The sequence below is a fragment of the Lethenteron reissneri genome, chromosome 10 (assembly GCF_015708825.2).
Source record: "Lethenteron reissneri isolate LAM-NWPU_2019-01 chromosome 10, ASM1570882v1, whole genome shotgun sequence".
NCBI lineage: Eukaryota > Metazoa > Chordata > Hyperoartia > Petromyzontiformes > Petromyzontidae > Lethenteron > Lethenteron reissneri.
Window position 1 is genome coordinate 6,996,974 of NC_083788.1, and position 19,518 is coordinate 7,016,491.

Here is a 19,518-nt window from a genome sequence, read left to right on the forward strand (position 1 = left end):
ACTCGGACATTGCCCATCGCGCAAGCGTGTAGAACCTGGCAGCAGGCGGATCTTGAGCATCTGCGTGCTCTCCTTCAGGTTGGGCACCGTCACCTTGAGGTTGAAATTCTGCACGACAAGGGAAGAGTGACTGTGAGCCGGGCCTAAATGCACGGTTTGATACGATAGCAAAGCATCCTACCGTTATCGTCTGCGGCCCATAATGGAAGCAGCGCTGAGGCTGGAACCATGTGTGCAAACATGTGCGCGCATGTGAACATATGTGCGCACATGTGTGCGGGTGCGCATGTGTATGCGTGCCCAAGCGCATTTGCGCGCCAGTGTTTGTGTGTGTGCAAGTGTGCACACGCGTGTGCCCACCTTGCCCTGGCAGTGGTGCACCGTGCCCTTGGCGGTGACGCCCTTGAGCAGGAGGGTGGTGCCCCTGATGACGGTGCTATCATAAGACAGCTCAAGGCCCCTGCAGGGAGACATGGTGCGGAATTATACAGAGAGCGAGTTGGGGTCGCACAAATTAAAACCGATCTGAGCTTGTCGGGAGTCACCAACTCAGGTAACGAATGACGTGTGGTCTGTATTCAAATCATCATAAATGTATCCGATCTCACAAGTTAAGCAACATTGAGCCTAGGTTTAGTACTTGGATGGCCGACCACCAGGGCTGTCCAGGTATTGTAAGAGTTGATAGTGACAGATGGCCAGGAGACGGCTGTGAGTGATACCCCCTCGTACACATGGATTTTCTGCAGGTACTCTGGTTTCTTCCCATAAGCCAAACACTCATAAATGGACTTGGCCAAGCATGTAAATGCAGAACCCTAGTGGAGAAACGACGACCATATGCGATGTGCTTACCTTTCCTATACTTTGCACCTTTATCGTGTTTCGTATTGTTTGTTGTTTAAACTTTCTGACTCGCCCCTACTGAACATCTTTGAAAAAGTGCTTTATTGCTCATCCTCTAGTATAAATAACAATTACGATTCTGAACACAGGTGTTGTATGTTGCCATGGGGGTCCATTCCCAGCAGGGGTCAGTGCAGAACACTCTACTGTCATACTGTACAACGTTGTGCTGCTAGTTTCAGCATAATCAGTCACTTCTGTCACTGCAGGGACAAGCGTTTGCGATTCATACACTGTATTTGGGTCAGATCAGAATCAGAATGTGTATTAATAGTGGAGGAATCCGAAGAGCTATACAGCTCTTTTTCAGAGATATCCAGTAGGGGCAGGTCAGAAAATTATAACAATATGAAAGCACGATGGGTGTGCAAAGTAGAGGAAAGGGAAGCAAATCACAAAAAAATAAAACCTATTTTAATTTTACCAAGTAAAGAGTCCTAACCAATTAGCTTCTTTTTAAGAAGCGACCTAGCCACAAATGATAGCTCAATAAAGTGGCTTATCACGTGGAAATTTATAGCAGTCTCCTTCACCCGACAGACCCAAATAAATAAAGTTGGCTGGCTGTGTCGGGTGGAGGAAGGTGCATGACAGACATTGGAATTGTACTCCACGTGACCCGACCCAAAAATCTCTTATGAATCATATTGGTTGCGAAAGCATCAAGTGTTGTTCAGGGCTTGTGACTTAACCTGCGGTCACCCACTAAGGGTATTTGAAAGTCCTATTCGGCCTAAAGCTTTCGTGACTGCAGGGATTCATCTTCTTGGTTCTTTCTTCCTATTGATATGCAAATTATTTTGTTAAGGCGCACCTTCCCGCTCCAACCTAGCTTAAATAGACGCTCCAAGCCTGGGGCGTGTCATTCAGACGCTGTCTTCTCGACAGACCTGCTTCTTCACCTGAGGACGGCTGCTTGCGTTGTGGCCGAAACGTCGTGAGAATTATTTTATTATGTTTTATTTTTTATTATTTTATTACTTCCCTTCTACGTGACTTTACCGAAAGAACCGAGAAGATCCTATTCGGCCCTCAATAAGGAAAAAGCTTTTCCAACTATGCCGTAAAACGCATGGAGCTGCACGCCGCCAAGCGGGGTCAAGCACACTTAGAAATATGTCGCAAGTGGGGACTGGCTGCTGGCGCCAGTAATTTATGCGAAACTTGTGTGTGTGTGTGCGCTTATGGAGTTCATTTGTGTGCATTGAGTCCACATGTGGAGTGGAAGCAGTCGGTCTGGGCTTTTTTGTACCTTCTCGGAGAAACCAGGTGTGTTCAATTCCTCCTAAGCATGTTTCGCGTTAACTCTGACCGTTTGCATCCGTCGCAACTGATTTCCAAAACCCGGCACACGGACGTGGATTTATTTGTTCTGTGGCTCAGGCCAGGGAGGGGGGGGTTACCCTCAGGCCATTGCAGATAAAGTAATTTGCGTGTTATCAAGTGCCTAAATAAAGGCACGTCACAAGAAAAAAAGAATGTCATATACATGTAGCATTTGCCTTTCTGTATCGACGAGCGTGCGTTTATAGGTGCTCGCTTACAGCACTTGCCCGAACAGACTGTAAGGCTGCACCAAGGATCTCTGTCATGGTTTTGTGCATGTGCATATACATGTAAATACATGCCGGGTGCATATATATGTACGTGCTTATGTGTTTATGGGTGTGTGTGCATTCATTCATATTTGCAGGGAGTGGGTGGAGAGGTAGTTCAACCACTGAGCTACGAACCCAATGACCGAGATTTGATTCTGGGCTGCGGCTAACATCAGAGGCGAGCAATGTCAGAATTGGTCATGGGTCTCCCCTAGGTTAGCATGTATGTGTAACATGTGTCTATGTGTGCGTAACGCAATGTACGCGCGTTGTGTGTGTGTGTGTAGTTATATACGTGTCTAGCATGTTTGTGTGTACGTACACAGCACGTGTGTGTGTATTATCAAGTGGTGCAACTGCCAGCCATCTCAGTCGGTGAACCCATAACACCTGAGTCTATCCAGTGACCTCCTGCCAGCAAGCCTTCCACACGTCACGTCATCTCAAAGGAAATCTAACCTGGCACAAGCGCTGTGGTGAAGTCACTGCCGGTTTGTAGCAATTGGCAGCCGTTGCTGTTTTTGTCGTGTGTGTATATATGTATGGCGTGCGTGTATCATGTTTGTGTTTAGTGTGTGTGTGTGCATATATAGTATGTGTGTATAGTGTTTCTCTGTCTGTATCTGTGAGCGAATCTTAAAGCAGCTGGTGTGCCGACTCCTGACTGGCGAGGCTGGGTAATCCGAATAGTCAGTGTGCCAGCCCCAGAGAGCATGTGCACCACCGACTTGACAGTTTCAATTTCCGTTACAGCCACTCGGCTAATTTCTACGGGGAAATTACCAGAGCCGCGCTATCAGTTGCAGACGGATCCCGCAACATCAGTCACATGGGCAAGCCATTGGGCTGGCGTGTCTTAGAGAGTCGTAAGCCACGAAACGTCACGCAAACTCAACTGCATGTAGACTTGAAGAATGTTGCCACAGGCTCCCTATTCAAGCCCCCAAGTCAACCTCTGCTGTGTGGGAGGTCACTCATTCTCTTCTGTCATACCCATTGTCTGCAACTCTTTTCACCCACCCACCTGTAGGGTTGACTACCTGCCCTGTTCAAAGCCATACAAGAGATTCCTGTTTCCTCTGCCGATGACTGACTGCCTCTGTCAAATAAGCCACACTGCATCTGTTTTTTTATGCCATATGAATCAAAATTTGTATGATATTATAGAGCTAAAAAATATCAATTTTGACTATCATGCGATGAACAACTCGAAAGAAGTGGGAAACTGCAGCCCTCCCAAGGGGTTACTTGAGTAGATCTCAAAATCAATTCTTTGAAATCTCCTTCCTGTGGGCTATTCTCTTACACCGGCTGATGCTTTGATTGCTGCTTTGATTGTGAGAATAACGAATGGACCTCGCGTCTTACAGAACGATGACAACAGGGGAACTGGAATCACATCTCGACTGAGCCAACACAGCGATTGGGCACTCACGCTGCCTCCAGGATGGGCTTGAGTCCCATTGGAGGGCAACTGTCGTGGCCAAACTCGTCCTTCATGTCGAGCGGAATGTTGAACGGGGTGCCAATGAGAAAGGGTGACTCCAGGAAGCCCACGGTGAACTTGTCTGGCTTGGCCTCTGCGTGGGAGTGAACATCAGCAATTACAACTTCAACATCCTGGGACTCTGTGTTTTCCGGACGTAGTGCGCGTTGTTTTGCACAACGTCCGACGTTTCGCTCGATGTGCTGGGAGCCCCTGCAAGAACTGGATTCAGTAAATTTATTTAATTCAGTTCCTGAACAAGCTTCCAGCAAATGGAAACACAATGGAGAGCTAGACAGCACATCCACGAAAAACTAATGAGTCAACATCCTTCAATGCGAAGGCAGACGGGCACAACCGAAGCAAACGGTTGTCAATAACCTGGAATGTTTCTTTGTTTCGTTTCTATATTTGTAAATTCATACTCGCTCTCGTAGCCTAAACTTATCATCAGTATGGCGTTAGCATACCACTCCAATAAATCTAAAATAATCGACTCCAATGCGCACGACTCAACACGTGCATTGGGAGTAGCACCACGGAACCCCTGTAAGCCTCTGGCAGCTGTCATGCACAGTGGCCGCCAAATCTTGCAACATCCAAGCTCACTCAACCCGAGCCTAGCTTCCCAGATCTGCCCAGAACAGGCGCATATCCGGGTGATCAACTCGTAGGCTCGCCGTCATTAACCGTCTCTTGTCTATCATGGTCTCCCGTGTTAGCCGCTGTTGGTGGTGCCGATGGCGTGGAGCGGTGGCAGTGCAGGTGACACGCACCGGTGACGGTGAAGTGTATGGCTTCCGAGGGCAGTTGGTGCCCGGAAAACATGTTCCCGTTGCTCTCGTTCAGCACCTGCAGCCGCAGTGTGTATTTGCCCCGCTTGTTAAGGTTCTCTGCAAAATCACAAACATTACAAACAACGAAACGTCAATGTGCATAGTGTCCAATGCAAAAGCAGTTCATGATGCTGGGCGGAAAGTGTGTAGCGTGACTATAAGCATGCATAGTGTGGTGGGAATGTGTGTGTGTGTGTAATGTGCGTGCGTTACGTGTCTGTGGATAGCGTAGTTCAGTTTTAAGTTTGTTTCGTTTAACCTGGTGAGAACTCAAGATAACCAGGATATAGTCTCATTTGCGAGGGTGGCATGGGGCATTAGCCAGCCAGTAGGAGGCAATGACTAGAGGGAGGTCACAGGCTGCGGCATGGATCCTGTGCAGGAGAACTTTCGAATTTGCAAGGTGGAACTAAAGTGCCACATACTACACAACATGAGCCAAATGCCTTACTAAGACAATGTTGACTCACAGTGTAAACATGTGATCTCCCTGCAAGTGTTCGTTCGAGTGGAGGGGGGGGGGGGTACGGTACCTAAAAGGATGAAAACCACCGGTATGAATCCAAATTGTATTGTATAAGAGGTGTTCGTTTTGTGGCTCGTGACTTTAGTTTCAACATCGAGTGATTGAGAAAGACTCACCCATTTTCTTAAACCAGAAAGGCCACTTGCTGCCTCCGTGCTGGCTGATGTGGGACACAATTTCCTTGTCTCCGCTCGTAGCTGCAGTGAGCGACGCAAGCAACACAAACACATGCGGTGTGCAGACACCCGTCTCGCACATCATCCGCTTCGAGAATGCATTTAAAAACCTTCAAGGGGTTTTTGGATTGCATCTGCTAAAGTCCAAAAAATCCACTGGAACTGCAAGATGGCCAATAGGTGGCAGTACAGCAAGTAGTTTATTTAAAACACATTCCTGCGGAGGGAGCTGGTGGGAACGTTGGGTTGCTCGGTCAATGGCCAAGGTCAACGGCGGCGTGGTGTATTCCGCAAATATGCCCGACTGTGAGGGCGGGCACAAGCCGCCGTGAGTAGGTTAAACGTTGAGTTTTATAAGGGCACCACGGGGTGACCAGCCCCTCCCCTCCCCACCCAGCCCCACCCCTCCCACCCCCACCCTCGCCACTCAGCCCCTGCCAACCCAGCCCCTCCCCACCCTGCCCCTCCCCACCCTCCCCTCTCTACCCAGCCCCACCCCTCCCATTTTTGGATGCACGACGGACGGACACAATAATCCCCTGTGGGCTGGTGTAACCAGGAGGTTCCTACCAGTATAATTCTCTAGTGTACATCGAATGTTATCCTCCCACGTGCACAACTCTTTATGCATGGCCATCACAGACATTCTTGTTGTACGCAATCATATCAAGGCTCATTCTGAATGAGGGAAAAAACGATCGACCCAGGGTAATGATGATGACTTGTATACGAACTTTTGACCTTTGACCGTGGTCAAAAAGTCTGCAAACTCACCACTCAATGTAAACAAGAAATAGTGACTGGGTGGTGGTGGAGGACTGCAGACTCACAGTGGAACAGGATCTTGAGCTTCCACCAGCAACTTGCGAGTGGAGGTCTGGCCTCCACCGGGCAGCTTCTGCATCGGGTCACCGCGCCTGTTTAGAATTTCCACGCGCAGGGGGCCTGCAAGAGGGGCCGGCGGAGACCATTGGGCAATGTGGCATTGGTCAACACACGCGCCACCACCATAAAACTCCGCAGTACAGTCATCTGCGTCAACTCATAATAGCAGGAACCTCACTCAGAATTGGCTGCATGTGGTCAAGTGATAACATCCCAATCTCTCTAGCTTGTTAAATTACTTATTTAGTGTGCGTTTGTTGACACGACTTTACTATCGAGGTCGGGATGCTATGCGCAGTGCCTGCCTGCTGTCTGGTCAGCTGTTTGAACAGACCGCCGTCCCGGCCCTGTCAGCATGTGATGATTCACACATTCAACAAAACTTGGGTCACCCACAAAAGTGCCACGATCCAGAAATTGGTCTTTTCTTGAGAGAGGGCAGATTATGTGGATGAAATGTGCTCTCTAAGTCAGGTCAGCTGCGTACGGCATAGCACTTGCACAAACAGCTGTTTGCTTCACCCCCCATGAGTACACGCTCAATATCTGCTCTGTTGTGGCTTATTCTTCTCCATCTCCAGCCGGGTTGTGCGCTTTGCCATGCATGCTGCTCACTGTCCGCTCTGTCTGCTGCATCGTCGCCCTTAAACTCCCCTGCATTGCCGCTGCGCTGTTGGGAAACGCGCTTCCGGCCATGAGTAACACAGCCTCGTGTTCCCAGTCCCGTCGAGGATTCTCACCTATGGGGGTGCCGGCCGGTCTCTTATCACTCTCGGTCACTTCTCCTCCCTCGGGCCAGGTCACCAGGAACTTGTCTGGAAACCTACATACACGGCAGTACACACGCACACTTAAATATCCATGCATTAAATTTTAAAAAAGGTTACAAGGTGCAGACCTGCAATTGATTGCTTGTGTCAATGGAGTCTCAACCCAAGACAATGCCCATCCAGAGTGTATTTGGCCTACTCTCCTACACTAGCCCGGACATCTTGAAGTAGCCACATTTTACCCTACTGCACCCGATCAGCCAATCAACTAACTGGACTATGCTCATTTATACTGCTGAGTGGACAGAGGCGGGAAGGGATTTAGGAAGCTTGCCCCACTGTTTAAACTACCACGCTGGGAGATGGAATCGAACTGGCAACCTCTGGGTTGCAACTCCAGCGTGTTGACCGTTACACTACAGGCAGCAACCCCCTGTGCGGGAGTCCCCCACTCAAAATTTAAATATCCAGGCAATGTACCGAGTCAAATACACTATTTAAATAACAAAAAATTCCCTGTTAATAACATACAATGACCACACCTGAGATTTTCCAAGTCAAATAGAGGAAACGGAGCAAACAAAAGCTCGTGTGAGGGTGTAGCCAGATAAAGAGGACACCACCCACTTTGCCATTTCGTCATCGATGCACTTCTTGATCTGCGAGATCGACGCTGTACGGTCGAGCTTAGACAGCGGCACGACCCGCAGCTCACTGTACAACTCGCGCGGCTCCTGCGAGAGACAGCGACACATGCACCTGTCACAACAAAAGCCGCCACTCGCCACCAAACTGATAAAGTCACCAAGCTGCTTGTGCCAGGCGAGGTGCATTATTTGAGGCACACCCATCACGGCCACGCACATGCGTACCCCCTCCTAGCAGCGGGGAGCACCCTACGGTCTGCGTCTCCACAAATTATATTTGTTAATATTTTCTGCTCAATTAATTACAAGCCGCTCCTCGGTCACCGAGGGTCAGCCAAGCAGTGCCCACTTGACTGCAAACATGTCGGCGATTGCCAAAGAAACAATAGAATAAAAGCATTGAAAGCATTCTGCGTCTTCACACACATTCTACTCAGGTGAACAATGAACACATGATTAGAGCCCAATTTCTGTATGTTTGGTAATATGATTTAATTAAATCTGGGCTATCCCTCCCCACCATTACCCCAGATTATGGAGGCTTCACTGTGCCACTGTGGAGGTTTTCACAGCTGTTCTGTGCAGCTCTCCGACGTATTTTCCGGTTTTACCGTGCGCTGTATGGCACGATGTCCCAACGTTTTGCTCCAGGTGCTGGCAGCTTGTTCGACATGTGAACTCATTTTAATGGAAAGTTAACTAAGATCGTGACACTCATACTGCGGGTGTGTTGACCGTAAAATACATGCCCTGTCTGCTTCACAGAGGACGAAAAAGATTCCATGACGTCATTTGAAAAAAGTAGTAGTAAGGCAACGCGTTCCAGCATCGCTATCGTAATTTTCCAAAATCGAGCAACTCACAAATTACAGAATCGGAATAACCAATAGCAACGTTGCCCCCCTTACTGGCAGATCATGGCCTACTTTCAAGCCGGTACTCTGTTCATCTTGATCTACAAGCAGCCATTAGGACCCCTAGAATAAACTATCTATTTTTATTTTACCAGCAAATCCCCACTGAGCTATAGAGCTGTTTTTCAGAAGCGGCCTGGCCACAAATTATAGCTCTATGAAGTGGCTTATTGTCATATGGAAATTTATAGCAGCCAAATACTCTAAACGCGTGTTTCTAAATGTGGAGGGATAAACCAGGGGACACGGAGAAAAATGCACGCATCCACAGGAAGAACATGCAAACGCCAAATATACAGGCGTTTGGGTTGGGATCGAACCCACGTCCCCCTATATACCAGGCGAGGTAGTTAACAACTCGCTACCGTGGCACCCCTAACTGCATTACAAGAGCATTTATATTTTACGGTAGCAATATACTCATTATGCAAGTTTTCTTTCATTGAGAGTATACCGGTCGGCATGCGTGAGGAACAGAAGCTGCACTTGCTCACCTGCGAGATCTCCATCTCCCCGCCCGTGGCGTACACGTCCTTCTCGTGATCGCCATACAGTAGGAAGCGCTGGATTTTACCGTAGTAAATGGGCTGTGTTTTAATAGTCTTCACCTGCCAACCACACACAAACGCGCATGTGTATATGAACACACACACACACGTACCAACAAAGATCCGTCGTACAGCCATGCAAGACTGTCGGGGCAAGTCTTGTTCGCGGGTGTCTATTAAGGCCTAAATGCTGCGTGAAGGGGTGGTGTGTGCAGCACACCGCACCAGGACAATTTTGTCTCCCCTGTACTGATGTTGACGGACTGCAAAGTTGAGGTTGAGTCGACCGAGAGAAAACCCTCACGTGTGATGGCAACACTATTCCATACATATACCGTAAAACCTTGGATTGCGAGTAACTTGGTCTGCGAGTGTTTTGCAAGACGAGCAAAATTTTTAAATAAATATTAATTTGATAAACGAGCGATGTCTTGCAACAGGACTACTACTGTAGTACGTACAGTATACGCTTTGTCTGCCGAGCGTCACGTGACCCCATGCTCGGTCTCAGTTGGCGTGCCTCACTCGTATAGTCAACATCCGTGCGAGCGTATACTGCTTACTATAGTGTTGTGACCACGAGTGTGTGCGTAAGCATTTTTTTATTTTGTGTCCAAGTGTAGTAACTGTTCTTTAGTAACTGTCCTGCAAGTGAAAGTCGTCCTACACAATAACCCTCCTCTCCTCTCTCTCGTCTCCCTCACACCAGCCACGATAAAATTGTATTAATACATTTTATTACTCTATATTAAATATAAATAATAAAAATATAAAAAGGTATTTTGTATTAATCATTTTTATACGAACACAGTATTTTTGGGTCGTGGAAAAAAATCATCTGTGTTTCCATTATTTCTTACGGGGAAATTCGCTTTGATATACGAGTGCTTTGGATTACGAGCACGTTTCCGGAACGAATTATGCTCGCAATCCAAGGTTTTACTGTCGCCATCTCCTGGTGGGCCAGGGTATGGCACCTCCCCGAAACCCACGAGAACGGAGTTTCCCAATTTTTGTGCAAAGCCACCACCGGCTGCCACTACCGCGAGGCCACATCACCGCACCCCTCTCCCCCCCTGCTCGTACTATGCTTACCAGGTCGCCGGTGTTGAAGAGGCGTCCATCCCACTCAATGCGCGAGAACACGGCCCAGGGCGTCTGCATGCGCTTGGGCACGTCGGAGCGTGTCAATGTGCTGCAGAAGCCCGAAAACTTCACCTGCTTGTCGTAGCGCTCATGGCAATCCCTGAGCCACTGCAGGAACTCGCGCTCAATGCGAGCTCGCTGCTCCTGAGAGAGCAAAAGTGGGGGGGGGGGGGGGGGGAGTGGTCAGGGTGCAGGATGGTGAGTGAAAATGAGGGAGAAGTGGATAGAATGATGTAGACCGTGGCAGAGAGGGAGTGTGGAGGGAGAGAGATGTGATGGAAAGGTTGAGTGAGAGCGTGAGAAAATGAGTGAGGGCGAGCAAGAGAGAAATAGAGTGAGAGAGGAGAGACCAAAAGACACAAACGATAATGAAATGGGAAGGGAATGGCTAGAAAGCGTGTGAGAGAAAGAGGCGCAGTGTGACAGCGTGGTGAGGGAGAGTGAAGAGCGAAGGAGAGCACATATAACACTGGCTCCAAACTCTGGAGACTTGAACCGGCCGGCCCCCGGCAGCTTTCTTTCACAAGGAAGGAAACATCATGCATACATAGAAGCATTTAATTTGAAGGACGACGCAGACAGATACCTGTTCAGAAGCAGCCGTCTGGGCAATACCCTTTTCCATTTCGGCAAACGGTCCTTTTTGCATTGGTTCATGTTTCCAAGTTTTGTGCAATTACATTTTGATCAGCGTGCCCGGCGGTTTTCATTTGGGCAAGTCGCTAATGGCAATACAACTTTTTACTAAAGTTTCGTTCATATCGGATCATATTTAAGAACGTTATAGTAGTGACTCCCCCGACCGCCCCCCCCCCCCCCCCCATAAACACTTAACAAAAATCTACGTTGTGAACGGAATGGCGCAGCGGGCGGCGGTACCTGTCCATTCACGAGGCGTGTGAAGATGGTGTCCTTGCTCTTGAGTCGGATTGCCAAGTCCATGAAGGTCAGCTTGTTGGTGCTCACTTGCAGCCGATCGTTGGAGAAGAGGCAGCCCGAGATGCGGTTGTAGCACTCGGGGGGAACGGAGCCATACTTTTTCGGCCGCTCGCACCATTCAAAGCTGCCGGGGGTGGGGGGCATGGCGACAACGGGAGGCAACAGGATGACGGACAATGCTGTGGACGTGCAACGGTGTAACCTCTACGATGTGCGGCAATCGGAGTTGTGGCCAGGAGATGGCAGTGCTGAGTGTCGTCCGAACGTTTGCGCGATTGGTTTTCTCCGGGTTCTGCCATTTCCTCCCCAAATGAAGCCAAACCCTCATTAATGGAATTGGCTGAGCATCCAAATAAAGTGGGACACTCTGTCACTGTGTGCTGTCGCATTGTGGTGCCTCCATGTCACAATGTGGTGTCGCCATGTGGCCGTGTAGCATCTCTGTGTGGTGTCACCGTGTGGTAATGTTTTGTAGTATTCCCATGTGGTGTCTCTGCGTGATGTCTCCGTGCGTGGTATTGCTGTGTTATGTTGTCATGCGGCGTCTCCCGTGTTCATATCGCCATCGCCTTGTGGTATTGTCAGCGCTCACTCCTGGATTGTGGTGTAGGGGATGAGCCGCCCGTTCCAGTAGCACTCAAACATGGGACGCTTGCTCTGTGGAGTTGGGTTCAGCATGAATACATCGTAATCCTCCTCGTCCATGAGTGGCTCGTCTGCACCACACGGCGGGGGGTGGATGGAGAGAAAATGGGGATGCACAGGGAAAAGCAGGCAGAGGTGAGACGTGGAGAGATCAATTGTATGCACGGGGAGGAGATAGGGTTGCACAGGATGGGATACATGGGCAGAGAACAATGAGATGACAGCAGAGAGAACAATGGGATGAAGGTGTAGAGAACAATGGGATGAGGGCGGAGACAACAATGGATGAAGGGGGAGAGAACAATGGGATTAAGGTGGAGAAAACAATAGGATGAATGGGAAGAGAACAATGGGATGAATGGAGATATAACAGGATGAACAGGGAGACGATGGGATGAATGCAGAGACCAATGGGATGAATGGGGAGAGAATACTGCGGCCGTGTGGGGAGGGAATAATGAAATGCTTTGTAGGAAGCGGTAAGGCACTCTGCAGCACTGACAGTGATACCGCTAAGACACTACGTGGCACTCACTGCGGGGTAAGGCGACGTCCTTGGGGTACGTCTCGTGGTCGTACAGGAACGGGTGGTAGCGGATCACACCCTCGATGGAGGATCCCAAGTTACCGGACTCGCGCGCGCGGAACTCGAAGGTATCGCACGCCGTGCGGACATACTGCGTCTGCATGTCGTCCGTCACCTCGCGCAGGTTCACCACCTTTGGCGCGCGCTGCCGCTCGTACAGAGCAATCTGTGGCGGTGGCAGCAGCAGCGATGGCCGTCATCAACACCGCCGCCCAACACCACCAATAACCATGAGCAACAGAAATAACAGCAGCAGAAGCATCACTATCAACAACACTGCCACTACCATCAGTAGCAGCAGCAACAGCTGCATCATCGACACAAGCACCATCACTTCTACTACCAGTGCCATTAATACCAACAGCATGAATTACACTGGCACCATCACCTCCAGCCACCAATGCTGCCAGCGCCACAAACCACCACCAGCAGCAGCAACAACAGCAACTGTGGCAAATTCCCTAAACCGCAGCAGTGTAAAAGTGTGGGTGCTCTGCAAGGCGCCCGTATTTGCGTGGGATTGCGCAGAGCACTCGCCTCGATGTTGATGTTGGAGGCCACGTGGCGCTTGGCAGCCAACTTGGCAGTGGGAAGCTCATTGCCACGGGAACCATGGATGTAGTAGTGGTAGATGTGTCTGCACACGAACAGCAAGCGGAGACAGCACCGGCAATCACACGCCCTGCTGTGCTGGGCTATGTTGGCATCCGGAAAGAACCATGTTTCCAGACGGCGCGATCGGAAACATCTATTCGTATGTTGGGATCTAGGCTTCGCCCAAATGATCATGGCAAAGTGCACGTTCCAGCCTGTTTGGAAATCTACTGCTCGATGAGGGGCTTGCCACACCGTGCGGGAAATGGTGGTTATTTGAACACGATTTACGACACCGATCGTTGCGGGTTTGCTGAAGGCAGGGAGCATTGGCACAGGAGCATAAAAGTACGGTCCAACAAGCGATGTTGCCGCATTGTCTTGCGCTACCTTCCATGTGGCCCTGCAGCCTATAAGACGTGTTATAAAATTGTACATCGGACGATTATTATTTGAAATGAACTGGGTTATTGTAAGTGGTTGTGAAATTTTGATGACAGTAGAACAAGTTGCGACTGATAAGGAGGGGTTGGGATAGGCTTGGTTCTAGCTGGCAGACGACAAAAAGCTGGCATCATTCGATTGGGAAGACAAAGGGGGTCGGCCAGGGGCAGGAGCCAGTGTGTGTGTGTGTGTGAACGGTGTGTCAAATCCATCTGTTTCATGCGAGATATCAAACGATCTGGGAAATAGGGTTGGCTTTTGTCATTGTGTATTATGAATCAATCATATACAGGTACTAGCTTTACTACCCGGCTTCGCCCGGGACTTGGATTCTTGTCCAGGATTAATTTCATATTATTCCCTTATATTTCACTGAAAAAACCCTGAAAAATAATTATGCTTGCAAGAAAGAAAAAATCCGAAACAAATCAATTTAACTAAATCGGATGTTTTTCACTCAAGGAAATTAAACCTTAACCCACTTATACGCAAGGTCGGTTTAGGCAACTCGGGAAGGGAATGACGTGACAAGCTGAAAATAGTCGCGTTCCCTTAGAAATTCCAGACAGCGTAAGCTGTGCAAATGTCATGACCTCGGAGCTCAGCGTTCGAGAGTTTTTGCTGCTTCACACAAACAGATGTATTTTCCGCTTTATATTTAACAGCGAGCTGAAAATAGTCAAGACAGCTACGCCGCGCATTTGTGCGGGAGGAGGGTTTGGGGGGGGGGGATGTGTGACATCAGCAGGCACACTGCGTAACGCTGCCGCATGCGGGTGACATCACAGATGTGACGTCACCGCTCACTTGCCGTGCAAGTTATATGCATTATTGCGCCCACCCCCCCCCCCCCCAAAATACAAAAGTCAATTTTTATACTTTGTGCATTGTGTACAGTCTGGAAGCTACCCACATGCCAAATTTCAAGTTTGTTGCATGTCGGGAAGTACGCTAAACATTTCGAACAGACACACATTCGCAAATTTCCCTTTTATAAATATAGATACCTAGGTCAACAAAGTAGATGCGTTCCATGATGTCACTTTGTTATCAGAAACTTCTTTACTAGAGGTAGATGTAACATGGGAGACATTGGGATGCGTATCAGGACCTCAGAGAAGGGGGGTATAGAATAGGAAACCATTGCTGCTTCATCGCCTTCACTTTGTCCGCTTGGTTTAAAATGGTCTTTAAGGTGGACTGCGCCAACACGAAGGAACGCACCACATCACTTTTCATCTCTCCCGCCACTCCTCTCCTTTATGATCTGCATTTTCGTTTCCGAAGACATGATTTCCGCCGCGCTTCTTCCCCAGTAAGGCCACTCGCACTCGATTGTCAGTTGGATGACATAATGGGGGTAAGTAAAGTCACTTTATCACTGCAAAAAACACGATCGCATTTGACCAAAATGGGCCAAGTGAGGGAGACTTGTGAAGCTCTTTGCTGATGGGCTCCTGATAATGAACAGCACAGAAACCCCACTCGATTGTATTTATAGGACACGCGGAGCGTATAAAGCTTCACCCTTTACAATTGATTTTCACCATTTCTGAAGATATTTTTTAGATCATTGCATAGTAGGGGGGCCCTCAACAGCCAACTTCCTTATACAGGAGCTTCGTTCCCAGATGATTTGTTAACCGAGGTATTACCGTTCCTAAATAAATCAAATAGGGGCAGGGGTGGGGAGAGAGGGGAGAAGCCGAAGGGGGGAGGGGGGGGTACGCACGCGAGCTGGCGCGTCCACGTGTGGAAGGACGCCTTGAGGTAGTGGATGTGCGGCAGTGCGATGCCCGTCACCACCACGTTGGTAAAGCTGGGCTTGCCCTTCTCCTCTGCGATCAGGCTCCGCAGAAAGTGGTCATCGTCGGCGCTCACGTGGGATGAGTCGCCCGGCTGTGCGAGCACACACGGCAACGCGCACACACGCACACGTTCAGGGCGACTCGGGGATGCAGTGACATGGATCGGATGTGAATCTAGGGCAGCCGCCTGTGAATAAGCTGTTTTTAAGTGTATGCAAGTTGATGATCTCAGCACAGTCACCAATGACCACACAAAGAAACCATAAGCTCATATAGAGACCGGCAGACTCGGTTAGAGCCCAGTGGACTCGTATGTAGAAACTTAAGGCTCACAGACTCACAGAGATCCACGGGGTCACAGAGAGCAGTAAAATCATAGTTTTGATTAAACTGGGCTTTAAAAGCACAGTGTGGATGACCTTAACTTTACTCTTTGGTTCTTTCGGTAAAGTCACATATAAAGATAAAATAATAAATTAAATACTACCATACTAGTATTTTATTTCATATTCCCGTCATGTTTAAAGATAAAATAATAAGTTAATAAATTAAATACTAGCATACTTGCATTTTATTTATTATTTAATCTTTATACGTGACTTTGCCGAAAGAACCAAAGAGTAATTCCTGCAGTCACGAAAACTCCAAATTAAGTTTGACCTGAACTTTGTCTGTGGCTCCATGCCCCCTACGCTTGTGTCTGTCAGTGCGGTGCTCTCCCCACCATGCGGTTGCGGATGTAGCTGCTGTAGATGGCCTCATTGCTGCGCTCTTTCCTCTCAAAGTCCTCCTTGGAGAGGCACAGCTCATGCACGTCCGTGGAGCTGGCTGCCTTGCTGATCATCTGCAAGCCATGGCCACAGCCGGTTGTTGTCCAGTTCCCGCCGCTTACAATACACGTTCTTCACGTCGCACCAAACTCTTTTGAGATGTTCAATATATAAAAAAGACTAAGATCCCCCATCTAGCCTTAACAGTCTGTTGGAGCAAGTGCTGTTGGCAAGTGTCGCCTATGAAAGCTGGCACGGCACACGAGGGGGTGGGCGGCGGCATCAAGCCTGGCTGCCTTTCACTCCCGAGTGGCTTTATTTACACATCGCACCAGGTTCTCATTTGCAGCTAAGTCGACCTAGGGAAGGTCCACAACTGGTTCAGAAAATCATCACTGGTCTTGGCCGTGAGCGTGAATCGAACTCGGGTCAGCGGGTTTGTACTGCAGTGCAATAATCGCGGCACTTCCCAAGATATCCTCGCAGAGTCTTGCTAATCTTTTTCAGCAAGGTCCTGCCAAGTTTTTACAGCAATTTAGCAAATTTGGTCCATGACACTAGCACACAATTACGGCCTACTCTTGCAAATGACGTCATACATCTTTAACATCCACTGTGAAGCAGACGGCGCATGTTCTTGCAGTTACTACACTCACAGCAATAACCAGGGCGGTCGCTGGATTCGAACCATAAACACCTCTGCAACAAGCGACTGATGTGTATGCATTTATGTTGAACTTCTTTCGCGCCGGACATAGCCAACCGTGATAATCAGAGGTGCGGGGGAAGGACAACAAACTAAAGACAAAAAAGACCCTTGCGTACCCCAACTAGTTTTGGCAGTGGGCTGTAACCTCTCACGATCCAGCAATGGAATAATCCACCTAGCACCTGCTGGGCTCTAATTTCAGGTTGAGCGGACCCAGGGGAGGCCCTCGGCTCACCCGTGTGCAGTGTCCGATGTAAAAGACGGCTTGTTTGCCTCCGACGCCGAAGCAGGAGATGTCGCTGTTGATGCTGCGCATCACCTCCAACGGGGGCTTGTAGCCCGAGCCACCACTGCACGGCGATACAAACACAGCAGACGCGGGTCAGCACACCGTACTCGCAACGCAGAGGTCGCAGGGTCAACTTCCTGGCCTCGGCCATTGAAACAATGACCGAGTCAACGAACCTACCGCCTCTGTGAACCCGGCAGTATATAAATGGGTTGCACCACAGCAAGTCAATCAGCAGGTCTCGTGGTATAAAATGTGTGTGTACACCACAGCTCTTCCAAGACATATGGTCAGGATGTGAGATTAGGTCATCTGCCCTCTTACTGGAGGGGTTCTCTATAGGTCCCTCTAGTGGAGGCCCATCTGCCAGCAAAGGCATGATCAATTAATGCTGGGCTGCATGTTTACCTAAATTTATTACACTACAATGTGTATATAAACTGTCTGAATGTCACCGGGTCTCAAGGTGCTGTATCGAACCGTGGGCTTGTTGATTTTTCAGAGAAGCAGTTGTATGTATAGACGCTAGTCTCGGGCTCTCTGAACATGAATGTAACACGGTTGACACACAACACTTACAAGGCGAATGCTGTTTGCTTTGTTTCTTGCACCTGCCATTCTTACATCTCTATTAAAGTGATGACCACTGTAATAGTCCCCCATGAGAGTATTTATAAGCAGAACTCCGTTTCCTGTCTCCGCATAGATAAACAAATAATTCTGCTGTGAAAATCCAGAGACCGATGGACTGAATTGGTATTTATTTATAACAGGAGACAGGAGAGAGCTCTGCTTGCATACGATTTTACCCATAATGTTTTACAACAACGCATAAGGAGTTTCTGTATTTGAGGGACTCTTGAGAAAATAAATGTAGCCCGGCTAACAAATAACATCTACAATGTAAAAGCTACTTCCATGAATGACGTGCACCTGCCAAACATATCTCTATTAAATTAACAGCCACTGCAACAGATCACCATTAGAGTAGGTAGCGAACGGTTACTTCAGTGAGCCTCTCTAAACGTAGCTCGGTTAAAACACATCGCTGACAAGTGGTGCGTTGGCGAGGCGCGGGAGACATGGCACGGGGCAAGGTGAGGCGTGGGGCGAGGCGAGGCGTCGGGTGAGGAGTGGTGAGGCATGGCGTGAGGTGAGGTGTGGGACGAGGCATGGGGAACGGGTCCCGTTGCATTGCACAAGACAAGGAGTGAGGGCTGTGGGGCGCTGGGCGAGGGGAGGGACGTGGGGCGAGGCAAGGTGTGGGGTGAGGTGAGACGCGGGGGTGAGGTGAGGCGAGGTGAGGCGAGGTGAGGCGAGGTGAGGCGAGGCGCGGGAGCACGGGGCAAGGAGCGAGGGGTGCTGGGCGAGGGGAGGGGCGTGGGGCGAGGCTCACTCGCTGGCGTCGGGGTCGTGCCGCGTGAACTTGGAGAGCCGGTAGACGGCCCAGTTGTTGAGCTGCCGGGGCGTCATGCCGCAACCGTTGTCTGTTACCACCACGGCCGGCCGGCCCTGCGTCTCGTCAAACAGCTGGCGGAGCAGAAAGAGCAGAACAGGAGAGGGCGGTGGGGGGGGCAGAGGAGAAATGAACAGACGGCAAGGTCAGGGTGAGGAGGAAGCGACACGGTTTTGCGAGCTAATTTAAGAGGCATGCATGCAACGATTAAAATCCCACGCACTGGTCAAGTCAGGACCACAGTTCAATGAATAATAACAAATTACCTATATTTCTTAGGAGTATAACAATGCATCAATTCACCGGTTGTTAATTATTATTTGAGTTGAGAATGCAAGCGTAGAAGTACATGTGTAAGAATCAATGTTTATCATTATATCACATGGATTGGAATGGTGTGATCCTGGAGTGGCTGCAGGGTTTCTGAGAACCAACCACATATCATGTCTAGTTTGCTCTACAGCCTTCCCTATAGGTCGCAACTGAAATAGCAATCTATAATAATATACAGCATCCTGGAATACATGGAAATACACTAATTAAAAACTGCAACATTTTACTCAAGAATATACTCAAAATAACAACTGACACAGTGTGCAAGTAATATACGCGAGTAGAATGTACGTACAGTCCCCATATCTCCGAGGCGTGTTCACAGTTTCAACTAAATTGGTTAATTCTAGATTTGAAGCTTTCGTGACTGCAAGGATTCATATTCCTAGGTTTTTTCGGTAAAGTCACTTAGGTAAAAAATTAAAATTAATAAAAGTAAAATTAAAATTAAAATCACGACGTTTCGGAGGTAACACAAGCTTCTGTCTTCAGGTGGAACCGTCACAG

General features: G+C 48.9%; 1 protein-coding gene across 1 annotated transcript in view; it reads right to left on the reverse strand.

Annotated features, from left to right (window-relative positions):
* The window catches only part of SMCHD1 (structural maintenance of chromosomes flexible hinge domain containing 1), a 96,092-nt gene that overhangs the window by 62,037 nt on the left and 14,537 nt on the right, over nucleotides 1-19,518 (reverse strand). Inside the window, 19 exon segments of the mRNA XM_061549354.1 lie at nucleotides 36-108; nucleotides 361-460; nucleotides 3,940-4,084; nucleotides 4,767-4,883; nucleotides 5,469-5,549; nucleotides 6,359-6,377; nucleotides 6,379-6,473; nucleotides 7,154-7,236; nucleotides 7,811-7,917; nucleotides 9,239-9,352; nucleotides 10,388-10,582; nucleotides 11,318-11,501; nucleotides 11,970-12,093; nucleotides 12,558-12,774; nucleotides 13,146-13,245; nucleotides 15,379-15,545; nucleotides 16,179-16,298; nucleotides 17,169-17,283; nucleotides 18,619-18,752. Coding sequence (XP_061405338.1) covers nucleotides 36-108; nucleotides 361-460; nucleotides 3,940-4,084; nucleotides 4,767-4,883; nucleotides 5,469-5,549; nucleotides 6,359-6,377; nucleotides 6,379-6,473; nucleotides 7,154-7,236; nucleotides 7,811-7,917; nucleotides 9,239-9,352; nucleotides 10,388-10,582; nucleotides 11,318-11,501; nucleotides 11,970-12,093; nucleotides 12,558-12,774; nucleotides 13,146-13,245; nucleotides 15,379-15,545; nucleotides 16,179-16,298; nucleotides 17,169-17,283; nucleotides 18,619-18,752 — 2,290 coding nt within the window.